Source organism: Canis lupus, chromosome 1 (assembly GCF_048164855.1).
Source record: "Canis lupus baileyi chromosome 1, mCanLup2.hap1, whole genome shotgun sequence".
In the NCBI taxonomy this organism is placed as follows: domain Eukaryota; kingdom Metazoa; phylum Chordata; class Mammalia; order Carnivora; family Canidae; genus Canis; species Canis lupus.
Window position 1 is genome coordinate 109,241,964 of NC_132838.1, and position 18,909 is coordinate 109,260,872.

At 44.8% G+C, this 18,909-nt stretch overlaps 1 protein-coding gene across 3 annotated transcripts in view; it reads right to left on the minus strand.

Annotated features, from left to right (window-relative positions):
- SAE1 (SUMO1 activating enzyme subunit 1) overlaps positions 1-18,909 on the minus strand; it is an 82,746-nt gene that overhangs the window by 18,150 nt on the left and 45,687 nt on the right. For all 3 annotated transcript variants that reach the window (XM_072773861.1, XM_072773863.1, XM_072773860.1), the window contains exon 7: positions 866-1,010. In XM_072773861.1, the coding sequence (XP_072629962.1) occupies positions 866-1,010 (145 nt within the window). The remainder of the gene's footprint in view (positions 1-865; positions 1,011-18,909) is intronic.

Genomic DNA, 18,909 nt, shown 5'->3' on the forward strand with positions numbered 1-18,909 from the left:
ACAAATTCTAAACCTGCTGAGTGTGAGAGCAAAAGACATCCCAGGACCCAAGGGTGAGGATGCTGGGAACATGGATGCCTTTGCTGCCGAGGGTATAAACTGATAAGCTATCAGTGGAAGGCACTGGGATAATATCTACCAAATGGTAAATCATAATCTTCTGATCCAGCCATTCCCTTTCTAGTAATGGAACCTGCACACATATAAAATGATACTTAGAAGGCCATATGCTACACGATAACAAAAGCCTGGCCACAACCTGAATCAGTAGGACAGGCTCAATAAACTATAGTGCTCCATGCTGAAATACCATAGAGCTGTATAAACAAGGGAGGAATCGGGCAGCCCTGCTGGCTCAGTGGTTTAGTGCCACCTTCAGCCAGGGCCTGATCCTGGAGACCCAGGATCAAGTCCCACGTCGGGCTCCCTGCATGGAGCCTGCTTCTCCCTCTGCCTGTGTCTCTGCCTCTCTCTGTGTCTCTTGTGAATAAATAAATAAAATCATTAAAAAAACAAAACAAAACAAAACAAAAAACAAGGGAGGAATCAATGTTCTGATCTGGAAATATCTCCAAAAGATAACGTAAGGTGGAAAGAGAAAGGTATAGAGTAGTATACATAGATTTTACGTTGCTTTGGATTTTCAGCCATGTGAACACAAATATCTATGACAAATGATAAATTGCACTTCTCTTTCTTTTTCATTCCGTGCTACTACACCAGAGGTCGACAGGAATAGGCAGAGTGTAGCGACGGAGGCTCTCCTCAGGGCTTTCGTTCTTAATAAGGGATCTGTCCAAATTAAGGCAAATACTGAAAGACATTTATCAATCCAGGCTAACCTGGGATAAGCACTGAGACTAACCTGACAAAATCTTCAGGAAGCAGGTCAGGATTAACACCCAGGGAGTCAAGCACGTCATTTCGAATCTGGAGCAACAACTCAGAATCTTCCCCGAAGGTATCAGAACTAGGATCTCTTCCTTTATCTGTACGGAACTTCAGGAGCACTAGGAAAGGCAAAGAAGGTAGGTTAAAAACCAAGTCTTTTTTTTTTTTTTTTTAATTTTATTTATTTATTCATGGGAGACACACAGAGAGAAAGACAGAGAGACACAGGCAGAGAGAGAAGCAGGCTCCAGGCAGGGACCCTGATGTGGGACTTGATCCTAGTACTCCAAGATCACACCCTGAGTGAAAGGCAGACGCTCAACAACTGAGCCACCAAAAAAAGGGCATCCGCCCCCTTTTTAAAGATTCTATCTATCTATCTATCTATCTATCTATCTATCTATCTATCTATCTATCTTATTTGAGAGGGAGGGAGGGAGGGAGGGAGGGAGGGGAGAGAGGAGAGAGGAGAGAGGAGAGGGAGAGAGAGGGAGAGGGAGAGGAAGAGGAAGAGGGAGAGAGAGAAGAGCAAGCAGGGGGAGGAGCAAAGAGAGAGGGACAAGCAGACTCCACACTGAGTGTGGAGCCCAATGTGGAGCTCAATTCCCCAACCTTAACATCATGACCCAAGTCAAAATCAAGACTGGGATGCTAGGGGCGCCTGGTGGCTCTGTGATTGAGGGTCTGACTTTGGCTCAGGTCGTGATCCTGAGATCCTGGGATTGAATCCCATATCAGGATCCTTGTAGGGAGCCTGCTTCTCTCCTTGCCTGTGTCTCTGCCTCCCTCTGTGCGTTTCTCACGAATAAAAAAAAAATCTTTCAAGAAAAAAAAAAAAGAGTGGGACCCTCAACTGATTGAACCACCCAGGCACCCACAAAACCAAGTCTTTTCATAACAAATGCTTCTAGATATTGAGAACATAAACACAGAAAGTGGTATATTAATTAAAATGCGGACCAAGTAAAAGATAATCTACTTTTCATTTATTCACAAACAGAGGCAATTGACAATTACAAAAATTACAAAAATTACTGTGATGAGTGCCACAATAGTCTAACAGAGGATCTGACATCCTCAGTGGGATGGTGTCAGTTAAGGATTCCCTAAGGAAGTAGTAACTGAGTCAAGTATCTGTGAATCTGGGGGAAGGGAGGGCAGGGGAGAAGCTTCAAGCAGAGGGAAAAGGCCCAATTATGGTCCAGAAGACAGATCAGGAGTGGGAGGCATGCATTCTAGACATCAGTTCAAAGGGCTGCTTTAGCCAGAAAGGCCAGCCAAATGCTCAGACTCATCAGACAGACAGGTCATTACAAACAAAACCTCCCTCAGTACAACAATTATGTCAACCTCCAGAAACAAATGTTTAATTTTGCCTGTGAACCAGAGGAAAGGTTCAGATGATGGCAGCAAATCAGAGCTACTGTGTATTGAGACCCTAACAAGGTTTGAATTTTCTTTTTTCCTTTTATTTTATGTATTTATTCATGAGAGACACAGAGAGACAGGCAGAGACATAGGCAGAGGGAGAAGCAGGTTCCATGCAGGGAGCCCCGATGTGGGACTCAATCCCGGGACCCCAGGATCACAACCTGAGCCAAAGGCAGGCACTCACCGCTAAGCCACTCAGGCTTCCCTGAATTTTCAACCCCAACAAAAAGGCACATGTAGGAGCATAAGACTCATCAAAATACCAGCACCTTCTACTGCCACTACACTTTGTCCACTGCATGCTGGGTAGATGGTATCCTTATTCCCTACAGGCTCCTCAAGGCAGGCGCACAGCCGGCCTGAAGCCCAATCTCTAGGGCATGCCCTTCCCACAACACACCTGCGGATAGATGCATGACGGGCCTGGTGTGCTGGGACAGCAGCTCAGGCCTGGAGGATGCTTCCCAGTTAAAAAAGTACTTCCTGGGCAGCCTGGGTGGCTCAGCGGTTTAGCGCTGCGTTCAGCCCAGGGTGTGATCCTGGAGACCTGGGATCGAGTCCCACGTCAGGCTCCCTGCATGGAGCCTGCTTCTCCCTCTGCCTCTCTCTGTCTGTCATGAATAAATAAATAAAATCTTTTTTTTTTTTAAAGTACTTCCCTTTAGGGATCCCTGGGTGGCGCAGCGGTTTGGCGCCTGCCTTTGGCCCAGGGCGCGATCCTGGAGACCGGGATCGAATCCCACATCAGGCTCCCGGTGCATGGAGCCTGCTTCTCCCTCTGCCTGTGTCTCTGCCTCTCTCTCTCTCTCTCTGTGTGTGACTATCATAAATAAATTTAAAAAAAAATAAAGTACTTCCCTTTAATTTTCACCGAGATCTACTAGAAAAGTGAACTTTTTTTTTTTTTAAAGATTTTATTTATTTTTGCATGATAGTCACGTGGGGGGGGGGGGGGTGCAGAGACATAGGCAGAGGGAGAAGCAGGCTCCATGCAGAGAGCTCGACATGGGATTCGATCCCGAGTCTCCAGGATCGTGCCCTGGGCCAAAGGCAGGCGCTAAACCGCTGTGCCACCCAGGGATCCCTAGAAAAGTGAACTTATTCTGCAAATTATACTATTAGTACAAGAGGCTCTTTCCTAAAAATTAAGGTGGACTAAGAAGTGACACAACTGCTGTGAGGCTCTTTAAAAATCCAAGTATTTGGATGCCACCTCAGACTAAGGAATCAGTCTTTCTACTTGTTTTCTTAAGACTCACAAAATGTTTCGGAAATAAGCCGCCAGGGTTGACAACTACCAGCCAAGTAGCACAAATTAATTCATTCACCAGCACAGTGGCCATGCACTCACTGCAGGCCTGGCAGGCTCAGAGGCTGCATGCAGGTAGTAGCAAGAGACGAAGGATTCAGGAACCAGAACAGGTGGCCTCCTCAAGCCCAAGAAGAGCTCATAAATGGGCTGTAAAGTGCTCCAGGAAGATCTCAAACCATGGAGGCCCATTTAGGAAGACACAACCTGCCCTGGATTGGGCTTTTCTCAAAGATAGGCCCTTGGTCTGTATTTCTCTGACAACCCTCACAGGTCCAGGACAGGAGTCTGCATATCAGAGGCTTTGAAAAAAAGGACTCTAGAATAATTGTTTCATATGTTGTCTGGGGACATTACATTCCTCCTTTTCAAGAACATAGCTTTGGGACACCTGGGTGGCACAACTGGTTGGGCATCCAATCCAACTCCTGATTTCAACTAGAGTCATGGTCTCGGGGTCGTGGGATTGAGCTCCACATCAGGCTCCACACTCAGTGTGGAGTCTGCTTGTCCCTGTCCCTCTACACTGCCGTGCCCCTTCTCTCTTTCTCTCTCTTGAATAAATAAAATCTTAAAAAAAAAAAGAAAAGAAAACACAGCTCCTAGAATCTTCAGTGCTACCTGACCACTGGGCAGCCAACTCAGAGCCCACGACAGTTTGGATGCTGGGCCAACTCAGAGCCCACGACAGTTTGGATGCTGGCTAACACCAGTCTACGATCACCTAAACTTCACTTCTGACTCGGCAGATGTGTTGTTGGGATTCCAGTTGGAAGTAAATGAATATAATCAAATCATAAGCGTTTGGAGGCAGAGTGGAGAAAAGACTAAAGAAGGGACTACTAATCCCTGTTTTGACCAAGACTCTTTTTCAACAATGTCCTGTGAAGACAAAGGAAATGTGGAAATCTGCTAGCCCGGCCAAAAGAGAGGATGTTCTGAGCGGACTGTATCAAATGTCATCACTATTCTTGTCAATCACTTTGGAGAGGACACAAAGGCAGACCCAGAATGAGTTATCAGTGTCACCTGAGCAATGACAGAGGCAATGGCAAGTGCAGGCCACTCAAACTGCACAATTCAAGGCCCAGTGGCAACTGTATGGAAACTGAGTAAGGCTGCTTGATTTCCAGCCATCAGGGTGGTGGTAGGCAGCAGGAGCCCTAGGCTGGCTGCTTCATATGCGATCTTCTCATTTCTGTGTCACTGCAACAGAAGCACCAACTGTCATGAGGGATGGAGAGGAGAGGATAATTTTTTCAGCTCTACCACAAAGCTTTTCATCTTTTGGTTAGAAAATACAGCTCTTGGAACAAAGCTCAAACCATTATAACTGCAAAACAAACAGCGCCTACGATGTGCCAGGCACTATTCTAAACATTTTATGTGCATTACCACTCATCCTCAATGACCTGGTAATAGGTAGGTCCTATTACTCTCCCCACTTTATTGATGAAGAAACTGAAGTTCAAAGAGATTAAGTGGCTTGTTCAATGTAACTGTCAATAATAAGCAGTGGAGCAGAAATGCCAACCCAAATCTGGCTTCAGAATCTGTGTTTCTTAACCCTAATGGAGTCCAGGAGAAATGGCAAGGCAATCGAGAATGCAGCCCCAAGGATTCCAAGTGGTCTGGCTCTTTGCCCTTGACCTCAGGAGGACTCCCATTCAACCACATTTTTGCGAGATGCATTTTCCAGATGGGCCCTGCCCTCTCCCAATGGATCCATTAATTTTAAGTTGCTAGTTCAATAAGTGAGATGTGGAAGCAGAGGCCATATGAAACCTTGCCCATCAATCTTCAGAGTGGAAGACCAGCTTCACCTCAGAAAGAAAGAAGATGGGATGAAGAAGAGGAGAGCAAAGACAGTCAGCAGCTGGCCCTGCTGTTTCTCTGGGCCCCTTGCCTGGTCCTGGTGCAGGCTGCCTGGCCATGGGCCGGCAGGCTGGCACCGTCCAGATACCTCTCTGACCACATCTGAAGTCCTCTCAGGGCCTCTGGGAAGGGGGCCAGTCAGTCCGGCCACTTACTTGCAGCAAAGCAAACAGAAGCTGTATTTTTCACTCTTTTTCAAATGTCAGCACTCCAGTCAGCAGGGGTGGAGGGGGCCGGGGAGAAGCCCATGTCCTGGAGAGGCAGCAGCCCCAGAACTGACCCTATCCCCTAACAAGCTCTTGCTTATTAAATTCTCCTCTTTGTTCTGCTTTTCACCCCTCCCAAATAGCCAGCCAGCCAGCCAGCCACACACACACACACACACACACGCACACCCCACTGTTGACTCTGCACTTCTGAAGAGCACCTCCTCACCAGTTTCCAGATTATAAAACTGTTCCATTAAGATCAAATATTGTCAGGGATGGAGAGCTGCTCTGCCAAAAGATGACTCATCGCATCGTATCAAAACACTGCACAAAATTAGAGTTCCAAACTTGATTAACTTCATCTGAACCTTTTAATTAACTCAGGTTGTTAAAGTCTGAGGGAATGACATTCATCACTACAGATGATAGGCTAGTGCCTCTGCCCAAGTTCAGGACTTGCCCATGTAATAGAAAAAGGTAAACTTCGAAAAAGAGAAACCAAGCACCTTTTCATGTATTAGAAGAAAAACTATGTACATGTGAATACACTACTATTCTGCAAAAAGAAATTAACACTAAAATTCAAATTTAAACTGAATCAGGGTATTAAATTCATGTTCTAACAGAAATTTGGAAAGCAGTACTATTAATCACTGTATTTCTTCCTACAAATTTCTTATTGCATTTAAATTGTGGGATTAGGGTGATCCCTGGATGGCTCAGTGGTTTAGCGCCTGCCTTTGGCCTGGGGTGCAATCCTGGAGTCCCAGGATCGAGTCCCACATGGGGCTCCTGGCATGGGGCCTGCTTCTCCCTCCTCCTGTGTCTTTGCCTCTTTCTCTATCATTAATAAATTTTTTTTAAATCTTAAAAAAAATAAAAAATAAATTGTGGGATTATATTTAGCAAAAGTAAGGCCATTCCCCACCCCCCCCCCCAAAAAAAACACATTTATAGGAGGAAAAAAATGAAGTCAATGTTGCAAATTAGCCCCAACACAATTGCTGTCCTCAAAAACAGCCAAACTGAGGGCGGGTGGGAGGGGGGAGGCAAATCTACACAAAAATCTCCTATGCCTGACACCTAAAGCTTCTCTGTAGCAGACACCCTTGCTCCAAATTCTCTGGTGCTCCTCAACCTCCCAAAGACCCATTCTCCCCAAACTGGCTCACTCAGTGGAGACTCATTATCCCTGGAATATGGCCTGGAAATTGGCTCAACTTGTGGCTCACATACAGTTCCAAAAAAATGAAGTTATCCTCCTACCTTACAGCCCTTTTATTTTTATTTTTATTTTTTTTAAATTTTTTTTTAAATTTTTATTTATTTATGATAGTCACAGAGAGAGAGAGAGAGAGAGGTGCAGAGACACAGGCAGAGGGAGAAGCAGGCTCCATGCACCGGGAGCCCGACGTGGGATTCGATCCCGGGTCTCCAGGATGGCGCCCTGGGCCAAAGGCAGGCGCCAAACCACTGCGCCACCCAGGGATCCCTATTTTTTTTTATTATTTTTTCCTTACAGCCTTTTTAAAAAGATTGTATTGGGATGCCTGGGTGGCTCAGTGGTTGAGTGGCTGCCTTCGGCTTAGGGCATGATCCTGGAGTCCCAGGATCGAGTCCCACATCTGGCTCCCTGAATGGAGCCTGCTTCTCCCTCTGCCTGGGTCTCTGCTTCTCTCTGTCTCTCATGAATAAATAAAATCTTAAAAAAAAATTATTGTATTTATTTATTTATTTGAGAGAGAGTAAGAGGAGTGTGTGTGTGCTCAAGTTAGAGGATCAGAGGAGGAAAGCATGAAGCAGACTACACTGAGAGTGGGGCCTGGTGCAGGGCTCAATCTCACAATCCTGAGATCATGATGTGATTCGAAATTAACAGCCAGCTGTGTAACAGACCGCACCACTCAGGCGACCCCTCATAGACTATCCTTTAAGGCAAAACACTAGGTCTCATGTTTGGTCAATTGCTCTTTCAATAAATACATACCAAAGATGGTAATAACTAGAATAATCGTGATGATTTCACAGTGTATACAAATGTCAAATCACTATGTCATAACCTTAAAATAGTGTTATAAGTCAAGTACATCTTAATAAAAACAAATTAAAATAAATAAGCAAATATTTAGAAACACCTGGGTGGCTCAGTGGTTGAGCGTCTGACTTTGGCTCAAGGTTGTGATCCCTGGATCCTGGGATCAATTCCTGCATCATGCTTCTCACAGAGAGCCTGCTTCTCCCTCTACCTATGTCTCTGCCTCTCTGTCTCTCATTAATAAATAAAATCTTAAACAACAACAAATATATAAATAAATATTGAGCACCATTTTGTGCCAGGCACTCAGTTGGACAGAGGAAAGCAAAACACATACTCTGCCCCCTCAGAGCACTTAGGGAAGGTGACAAAGAAAACTAAACATGGGGCAACCCGGGTGGCTCAGTGGTTTAGCACTGCCTTTGGCCCAGGGTGTGATCCTGGAGACCTGAGATTGAGCCCCACATCGGGCTCCCTGCATGGAGCCTGCTTCTCTCTCTGCCTGTGTCTCTGCACCTCTCTCTCTCTCATGAATAAAAGAAGAAAGAAAAAAAGAAAGAAAGAAAGAAAGAAAGAAAGAAAGAAAGAAAGAAAGAAAGAAAGAAAGAAAGAAAGAAAGAAAGAAAGAAAGAAAGAAAGAAAGAAAGAAAGAAAGAAAGAAAGAAAGAAAGAAAGAAAGAAAGAAAGAAAGAAAGAAAGAAAGAAAACTACATATGAAATAACAAACGGTGGGAACTAGAAAAGGTACTGAGAGAACATTATTGAATGGAATGGGGTGGTATCACCAGGCAGAACCATCTCATCTCCACTGGCCACCAGGCCTGAACACTGACCCTGGGCACACTCTCCCCTTTGGCACAACCACGTGTTGCTCTTCAGAGCCGGGGAGCTTTGGAATTGGCAGGCAACGGCAATAAGGACCACAATGCTGGAGCCAGATTGCCTGGGCTGGAAACCAATTTCTCCACTTACTGTGACCTTGGACATGTGACAACATCCCTGAGCCTACTCTGTAAAATGGGAATCATAAGAGCACTTCCCTTACAGGGTTTAAGGACTAAGCAAATACCCGAAAAATAGCCAGGACAGTGCCGCGTACAGAGTAAGTACCAGGTAAATGACAGTATCCAGAACTGCTGCTCTTCTACGACGTCCATAAACCCAGCTTACACACCCTTAGAGAAACGTAGAGGGGCCCCTGGGTGGCTCAGTGGGTTTAGCGTCTGCCTTCAGCTCAAGTCATGATCCCAGGGTCCTGGGATGGAGCCCTGCATCCAGCTCCCTGCTCAGCAAGGAGTCTGCATCTCCCTCTGCCTCTCCCGACTCATGCATGCACGTACATGCGCATTCTCTCTCAAATAAATACATTTTTTTTTTAAAAAACTGACATACTTCTTCATGCTGAAATTCCTCACTTAACTCTATTACCATCAATAATTCAGCTGTGAGCTCTGGAGACTAGTGACTCGGCTCTGAATAATCCTGATCCTTTCCACACCCCACTCTTTTCCTCCAACGCTCAGATCTTTAGTGTGTGATTTTTAGTCATTTGTGTAAATTCACTCGTACAAGAATCAATCTGTCTCCTCTGCTGAACTTTTGTGCCCATGGGACACACAAACCATATCTGCTTTGTTCACTATTCTCTACTTGACGCCTAGCACAGGGCATGCCCCATAGTAGACATTTTTCTGAGAAAAATCTCTGCTCTGTGGGAAGCCTCGATGTTTCGTGAAGGAAGGAAAATAGTCACATGTGAGGGAAGAGGAGGTTTCATGACAACTGACACAAAGTCCTCACACATCTTTACCAAGCCTGCTCCTCTACTAATGGATTCAAATACAGTTTTCAGGATACCCAGTATGGATCTGTTCCTTATCATGTATATTTACAAACATGGTAGCTCTGGAAAGTCCAGCAAGAAACAAAAAAAGATACACGGTGCATCACATGTACCCTCAAGAGGAAAACAAGAAGTCTGGCTTTCAAGGCCATATCCGAGGGCTAACAATGTAGAAAAGCCAGCCCATGGGCATGAAGCTCAGAAGAGGGACAGACTTGGATTGGAGAAGGCAGGGATGTTTCAGGGAAGTCATCATAGGTCTGGTTCTCTCAGCCTCCTACCCTTCGAGGTGCCCAGTAATCTGCTCAGCTCAGTTCCACCAGAGGGCTTCCTCTTGCTTTCACCTCACTCTTTAACCCAGCAACTTACAAGGAGTGTGCATGTATTCATTCATTCATTTTTTTCATCCACAAACATTTCCTGAGCACCTGCACACCACCCCCACAACCTGTGCTGTGCTGGGTACCCAGAAGCAATCTAGATAGCCCCAGGTCCAGCAATGCACAGAGGGCACACTCATGAAGTCCTGACTGTCACAAATGTCCCCATGGCCACACAGCACTTTGATCTCGCTCTCCAGAGAGTCTCACCGCTGGAGCGGCCTTCCCTAAAGACTTGCTTTCAAATGCCCTTTCTGAGCTCCAAGTCCTTGCCACCCTTTCACCTCTGTAGTGAAACCTGCCGCAGGACCTCATCACATACCAACTCAAAACGGAAAGAAAGCTATGTCTTCTTATTTACATCTCACTCTCTTCTGAAAAGAATTTGAAGCAGCCGCATGGAAATTGTTGTTGGGGGGGGGACAAGGGAGTACTATTTCTCAGAAATGACCTGAAAACAAGATGCCATTTTTTGCCTACCAAATTAAAGGCCAAGATTACTCAACCTAAGCAAGAAGGCAGAGGGACCTGCTCTGTCACTCAGAGCTCTGGCGGGAGTGTAAATACTCTGTAAACCATGAGAAAATGGGGTACAGAAAATCTTTACAAAGGGTCATGCCTCTTGGCCAGTGACTGAATTACGTATAGACAGTCACTGTCATACTGTTTATACCACAGAAAATCAGGAAATAATCTCACATTAAACGATCGGATAGTTACATGAAATATACGAACAGGTTGGAATATTATTCAAGTATTAAAATTATGTTTAAGCAGGTTTTAGTCAGGGGCACCTGGGTGGCTCAGTTGGTTAGGCATCTGACTCAGTTTCAGCTCAAGTCATGATCTGATGGGTTGGAGGATAGAGCCCTGCCTCACGCTCCTTGCTTGGCAGGGGGTGTCTGCCTGAAAGATTCTTTCCCTCTGCCCTTCCCCCTGCTCTCTCTCTAAAGATAAATAAATCTTTTTTTTTTTTTTTAAAGGCAGGTTTTAGTCATATTTTTTGCAACATTTAGGTTAAAAAAAATCCTAATTTAGGTTAAAAAAAAAAAAGCAAAAAACCTCCTACGGGGGCACCTGGCTGGCTCAGTCAGTAGAGCATGCAACTCTTGATCTTGGGGTTGAGTTTGAGCCCCACGTTGTTGGGTGTGGAGACTACTTAAAAATATAACTTTAGGGGTGCCTAGGTGGCTCAGTCAGTTGGCTTGAGTCATGATCCTGGAGTCCTGGGGTCAAGCCCTATGTTGGGCTCCCTGCTCAGTGGGGAGTCTGCTTCTACCTCTACCGCTCCTTGCTGCTTATGTCTCTTGCTTGCTCACTCACTCTCTCTCAAATAAATAAATACTTAAAAAATAAAACCTTAAAAAAGAAGTCCTATAGTATCCTATATTTAGAATGTACTCCACTATGTAAAAATAAAATAGAATGAGAGAAGGTACAATTGTTACCACCCCACTCTAGAGGTGGGAAACTGAGACTTAGGAGAGGTTCTGGGTCACAGTGGACTCAGAGATCATCACACCTGTAACCTCAATCCTATACTGCTTCCCTAGGAGCAGAGACAAGATAGGAGACATGCAAGTTCACAAAATAAAAATCACTGTTTTTTTTTTTTTTTTTAAGATTTTATTTAAAAAAAAGTTATTCATGAGAAACACAGAGAGATGGGGGTGAGGTGAGACAGAGACACAGGCAGAGGAAGAAGCAGGCTCCATGCAAAGAGCCCAACATGGGACTTGATCCCAGGTCTCCAGGGTCAAGCCCTGGGGTGAAGGCAGCACTAAACCACTGGGCCACCCGGGCTGCCCCCAAAATAAAAATCACTTTTTTTTTTCCTTTTAAAGATTTTATTTATTTATTCATGAGAGAGAGAGGTAGAGACACACAGGCAGAGGGAGAAGCAAGCTCCACGCAGGGAGCCCGACATGGAACTCGATCCCGGGTCTACAGGATCATGCCCTGGGCTGAAGGCAGCACTAAACCGCTGAGCCACTGGGGCTGCCCTAAAAATCACTTTGAAAGGATTTGGCTCCCCACTCCAGAGCCCACCAGTTTAGAATGATGCAAGCCACTGGGTCACACTCCAGTCCAGCCAAAGACTATTTCTCCTCTAAAAAATGTCAAGTGATTCCTGAGCTTGACTCCCACCTTTGAAGTAGAACGTTTTGACTAGTATGCAAAGACTGTAACTTAAAAAGACAAAGAAATTCTAAAATTCAGAGACAATTTTGCAGAGGGCAGAGAGATCCACGGCCCACTGCTACACGGCCCAGTCTCTATCAGTTTTGCCAAGCGCACCCTCTACTCACAGAGCAGTTTTGACAGAGCCCTCTGCATTCACACTCACCCTGACTGGTCACAAGCAGCAGGGAGACAGGGGCTTTTCTCTAGCCCAGCACTTGAGTGGCACATGACCTTGACTCTGGGCATCTGCTGCTCTCTGCCAACCACTCTCACCGAGGGAAGATGGCACAGGACATTCCCGTGACTGTTGTCTGACAGTCAGAGAAAAGATCGGAGGCGCTGAACAAGAACTGCAGCTGGGCTGGGGGCCCAGGAGCAGCTCAAACACAGGCTCATGTCGGGGGTGGGGGATGTAGGGCTGCAAAGCAAACAACCAGGCAGGTCTCGCTGACAATGCTGCCCATTATTACAATCTGCTCTCAGGGGCCTCAGGTTCCCATCTGCCAAAGTAGACGAAGGAAATGTCACAGGGCTTTTGTGAAGTTCAGATTTTTAAAAAGGACATAATGCCATTAGCCAACCCTTGAACAACAACCCAGGAGTTTAGGGGCACTGATCCCCCGTTAACTCAAAAATCTACATATAACTTTGATTCTCCAAAAACTTCCCTACTAATAACCTACTGCTAACTGGAAGGAAGCCTTAGTGATAACAAAAGCAGTTGATTAACAAATATTCATATATTATCTATTATATATTACACTAAAGGAAATGTTATTATGAAAAATCAAAGAGAAAAGGAAAAAAATACACTTCACAGTACTGCACTATATTTTTATTTAAAAAATTGATGTGGACCTGCACATTTCAAATCTGTGTTGTTCAAGGGTTAGCTGCAATTAAAACGTGACAGTGGGGATCCCTGGGTGGCGCAGCGGTTTGGCGCCTGCCTTTGGCGCAGGGCGCGATCCTGGAGACCCGGGATCGAATCCCACGTCGGGCTCCCGGTGCATGGAGCCTGCTTCTCCCTCTGCCTGTGTCTCTGCCCCTCTCTCTCTCTCTCTCTCTCTCTCTCTGTGACTATCATAAATAAATAAAAATTAAACAAAAAAGGTTTAAAAAAAAAAAAGGTGACAGCTTTGGTGGGGGGCATCTGGGTGGCTCAATCATTTAAGAGTCTGCCTTTAGCTCCAGTCATGATCCTGGGATCCTGGGATGGAGACCAACTTTGGGCTCCCTGCTCAGCAGGCAGTTTGCTTTTCCCTCTCCTTCTCCTTCTGCCCCTACTTCCCACTTGTTCTGTCTCAAATAAATTAAATAATTTGAAATTTTTTTACTGTGTTGGGCAATGCTTAAACACTTAACTAGGTTTGGACAAATGACTTGGCCTGTCCAACACTCAATATCCTGATATGAAAATGAACGATCATAATAAGATCTGCTCTCACAAGGGTGTTATGAAGATTTAATGTGATTGTGATGCATGTAAAGAGCTTAATCAACAATTATGAATGCACAACATGTGCCGGGCCTTAATTTGATCCTTGTGGGCTGACGAGGCACTTAGGGTTATGCCCATTTGTCAGACTGAAGAGTGGAACAGATGCCTAACCAGGGTGGGTTTTCTTGACGGCTATAAGGCACTAGACTGCACTTATGGGTCACCTCTGTCCTTCCCTTCACCTCTATTTTCTCACATGGCACTGCCTTCCTTTCTGAATGACTGCGGTCTGGGTTCTCTACCACTGATAAGGCAGTGGCACCAAAAAACCCAAACAGAACAACAACCAAAAAACCACTGCTTTTTTTCTTTTGCCCTTCCTACAAATTATTTTTAAACCTCTGTGGTCATGACGGCAATGAATCAACAAGTACTCGACTGCCACCCCTCTTATCAGAACCCACTTCCCTGTGGCCGTCTCCTCAGTGGTCCTTGTCATTGCTGGACACCAAAACACCCAACGGGGAATGCCAGGCGAACAGTGACGGTTGCCCCTGACCTGGTCCACAAAGGTTATAAGTTCTAAAATAAGAAGTTCCTTCTGAACAGAACTCATCACCAAATCAAGCTGAGGCCTAGAAACAAAGACAATTATAAATCATAAAAACTGGGAGGTAAGTAAGGAATGTGTGGGGGCAGGGCAAGTAGAAGGAGGAGGCATCAAAGAAAGTTTTCTCAAGTCTCCAACAGTAAAAAAAAAAAATAAAAAATAAAAAAATAATAATTATAAAGCGTTCATCATCAAGACATCTTGCAAAAGAATCCATGTAGATGGGACGCCTGGGTGGCTGGGACACCTGGTTGGCTCAATGGTTGAGCGTCTGCCTTCGGCTTAGAGCGTGATGAGATCAAGTCCCGAGTCCCGCGTCCAGTTCCCTGTGAAGAGCCTGCTTCTCCCTCTGCCTGTGACTCTGCCTCTCTGTGTATCTCTCATGAATAAATAAATAAATCTTTTTAAAAAAATCCATGCAGAAATGATGAAAAATGAAGTATAAAATACCAGAAAGCTCTACAGATGCCTGGCTGGCTTATTCAGGAGAGCATGTGACTCCTGATCTCAAGGTTGCAAGTTCAAGCCCCAGGTTGGGCATCTGTTACAAATAAATAAATAAACCAAGAAAGAAAGAAAGAAACCAAGAAAGCAAGCAAGAAAGTTAGTTCTAGAAGAATACACAAGAAGCAGCAGTTTCCTCTGAGATAGCTTTATATTTTACTAATATGCCTCACTTTTATAATTTAATAAAGGAGAAAACAGAACTACTTCAAAGGCTCTCCTGTACATAATCATCTCAAGTAGAAAATCTTCAAAATCTCCATTGCCAAAAAGGCCACAAAGTAAAGGGACTTGCTTAAGGCCAAGAAATACATAGCAGAGCTGGGACCGACACTCCTTTCCAGATCTAACTCTGCAGGCTTCAAGGCAGCCTTCTCAGGTGACTGAGAAAATTCTACTGGCAGGAGAAAGGAGATGTGAACCCCAAACTTGTCTGGCTAGATTTACGAACCCAGAACAATTAGTCACCCTAGAAAAGAGCCTAATCCCTGAGTGGAGGGCCCTGACCTCACCAACTCCTAGCAGAGACAGGAGTTGCTGGTTACTAAGAGGTCCTTGCTCCCTGGACATGGGGAGTTAAAGCAGAGTGGAAACACTTCAATCCTTTAGATGCTTATGGCTTATATCATGTAACCAAGTCTGGGGCTTACATACTTCCAGTCTTGTGGCAGTGGGGAAAAGAATGCAGCCAAATTAGCACATCTAAGCGCTTTACATAAGCCTAAAATAAATCAATGAATCCACAGACTGAGAATTAGCAAAATTCTGGGGAACCTGAGTGGTTCAGTTGGTTAAGCGTCTGCCCAGAGTCCTGGGATTGAGCCTTGCATCAGGCTCCCTGCTCAGCAAGCAGTCAGCTTCTCCCTTTCCTTCTGCCCCTCCCCTCCTCCTCCCCCACTTGTGTGCTCTCTCTCTTAAATAAATAAAATCTTGGGATCCCTGGGTGGCGCAGCGGTTTGGCGCCTGCCTTTGGCCCAGGGCGCGATCCAGGAGACCCGGGATCGAATCCCACGTTGGGTTCCCGGTGTATGGAGCCTGCTTCTCCCTCTGCCTATGTCTCGGCTTCTCTCTCTGTGTGTGACTATCATAAATAAATAAAAATTTTAAAAAAATTTTTTTTAAATAAATAAATAAATAAAATCTTAAAAAAAATTTTTTAACAAAGTTCTCCAAACATGGGACTGATGGCCTAAGCAATCAATCAACCCACATTTACCAAGCCCCTATTCTGAGTCAGGCCTCTGCTGGACAGTCAAGAGATGAGGGAGCCCACAAGACAACCCTCCAGTCAGCTCTATTATCTGGGGGGTGGTATGTGGACTACAGAGGAAAGAAACCCAACTCAGATAAGGGGCGTAGGTTCCTAGAGGTAGCACAGGAGCTGAGCAATGAGGGTAAGTGGGAAGGGCTGAAGCCTCTTCCAAAGGAATGGAAATTTGTATAAAAATGAAGGGGGTAAAAAAAAAAAAAAAAAAATGAAGGGGGTGACAGCAAGTAGTAAGAGTGGGGTCCAGGGAGGGCACTAGGGAATGCAAAGGATTTGAAAAGAGGTCAATAGGTCCCAGGACTAGAAATACAAGCCACTAAGTTTAAATTGTATCCTAATGGCAAGAAAGATTCATGGAATGGTTTCAGTGTCTAGATAGATCAGTCTGGTGACTGAATATGCATTAGAAGGAACTCTGAATTCAGAGGCTGGTAAAGGGACTATGGCACTAATGAAGGCTGCGGGTGAGAGGCAGTCCTAGGAGAGAACTTGTGGTCATCTGAACAGGAGAGAGGGTGACAGAGAGGGGGAGATCAGGAGGTCCCAGACTGAACTCTGGTCCCACAGAGCACCATGTAGAGTGCTAGGTAGGCTAGGGCTCTAGGTGAAAGGAGATGCCAATCAAGTGTCTGAACTTGACGAATGCTCTACAGAAGAAAAAATGGCAAATAGGTCAGACAGAGACATGCTCTTCATCTCCTGATTCATCAAGGCTTTGCTGTTCTCACTGATGATATATAGTATTTCTTTAACAGCAAGGGTCTCTAGGCAGCCTTGAAAAGCTAGGAAACCTATATGGCTCTCTTCTGGAGGAACTGCACAGAGAGAATAAGAGATTCAGATCTCCCCACTATCTGAAGAGATGATGAGCAGGTGCTCTTAAAATACACCATTCTTATGGACCCTGCACAGACCGAAAAGCCCTTTGCAAGTATTACTCATCAGCTATCAAATATCAGAATTTTCCAGGTGCTGAGAATAAGTTCTTTTGGAGATTGTTTCTGTTTATTTTAATTTTTGAAGATTTTATTTTTGAGAGAGAGAGAGCACGTGTGGAGGAAGAAGCAGTAAGGGGGATTACAAGAGAAAGAAAGGGAGGAGAAGCAGACTCCCCACTGAGCAGGGAGCTCAATGTAGGGCTCAAACCCAGGACCCTGGGATTCTGACCTGAGCCGAAAACAGATGCTTAACCGGCTGAGCCAACCAGACGCTATGTATAATTTTAGACATACAGGAAAACCGTATACAGAATTCCTGTATAACTTCATCTAGATTTCCCAAAGGTTGGGCGCCTGGGTGGCTCAGTGAGCACCTGCCTTTTGCTCAGGTCGTGATCCCAGCATCCGGGATCAAGTCCTGCACTGGGCTCACCACAGGAGGCCTGCTTTTCCCTCTGCCTGCCTATGTCTCTGCCTCTCTCTGTGTGACTCTCATGAATAAATAAAATCTTAAAAAAAAAAAAAAAAAAGATTTCCCAAATGTTAACATTCTACCACATTTGGGACGCCTGGGTGGCTCAGCAGTTGAGCGTCTGCCTTCGGCTCAGGGCGTGATCCCGGGGTCCGGGATCGAGTCCCAAACCAGGCTCCTTGTGGGGAGCCTGCTTCTCCTCCTGCCTATGTCTTTGCCCCTCTCTCTGTGTCTCTCATGAATAAATAAATAAAATCTTAAAAAAATTCTGCCACATTTATCGTTATTTTATATCTACATGTATTCATTTTTTCCTGAATGATCTGACATTCGCCCGTAAATACTTCAGAGTGTATTTCCTAAAAACAAGAACATTCTCTTACATAACCACAAAACAATTATGCAAACCGTGAAATTAAAATTGATAAAGTATTATCTAATCTACAGACCTTTTTCAAATTTTATCAACGGTCCCAATAATGTCCTTGAGAGCAAAAGAAAAAAAAATCTTCCCCTACTCTCAAACCCAATCTAGAATTCTCCATTCCCCTTAGTTATCAATGCCTTATTCTCTTTAATCTGGAATAAGAGGTCCTCGGTTCTTTTTTTTTTTTTTTTTTTTTAAGATTTTATTTATTTAGGGGGATGCCTGGGTGACTCAGAGGCTGAACGTCTGCCTTCACCTCAGGGTGTGATCCCAGGGTCCAGGATTGAGTCCCGGATCAGGCTCCCTGTGGGGAGCCTGCTTCTCCCTCTGCCTATGTCTGCCTCTCTCTCTCTGGGTCTCTCATGAATAAATAAATAAGTAAAATCTTTATTTATTTATTTATTTATTTTAAAGATTTTATTTATTTATTCATGATAGTCACAGAGAGAGAGACAGAGAGGCAGAGACACAGGCAGAGGGAGAAGCAGGCTCCATGCACCGGGAGCCCGATGTGGGATTCGATCCCGGGTCTCCAGGATCGCGCCCCGGGCCAAAGGCAGGCGCCAAACCGCTGCGCCACCCAGGGATCCCAAGTAAAATCTTTAAAAACAAACATACATACATGTATTTCTGTACCTACATAGAAAAACTGAGTTCATCTGGTGACCCCAATTCCCATCTGATCCCACAGAGTTCCTTGTAGCCTTTCCCATTTTCCATACTTATAGGAACTCTGTTTTCTGGCAATAAAAAAAAATCTGATTCTCATTATCCACAATATATTTATCTATTTGCTCAGTTCTAGAGCAAACAATAACTAGTTTCAGAATTGCTAACCCATTGACCACTGTGAAAAACAAACCTACTAACTAGAGTTCAGTATTTGTTTATAGTTCTTTCTTCTTTAGTCTGAGGGTATAAATTCAAAAGCTACATGGGTTAGTTCCTTTTTCCTGCCTCAGTGTAATAATGGTCTCATTTGAAATAAATAATATGCTGCAAAGACCACAAGTAACTTAAAGCTGTGACACAGAACACAGGTAGCCCCTCTCCCATGGCAGTTTCCCTCTAATTGGCTCAGCCTTAAGAAACT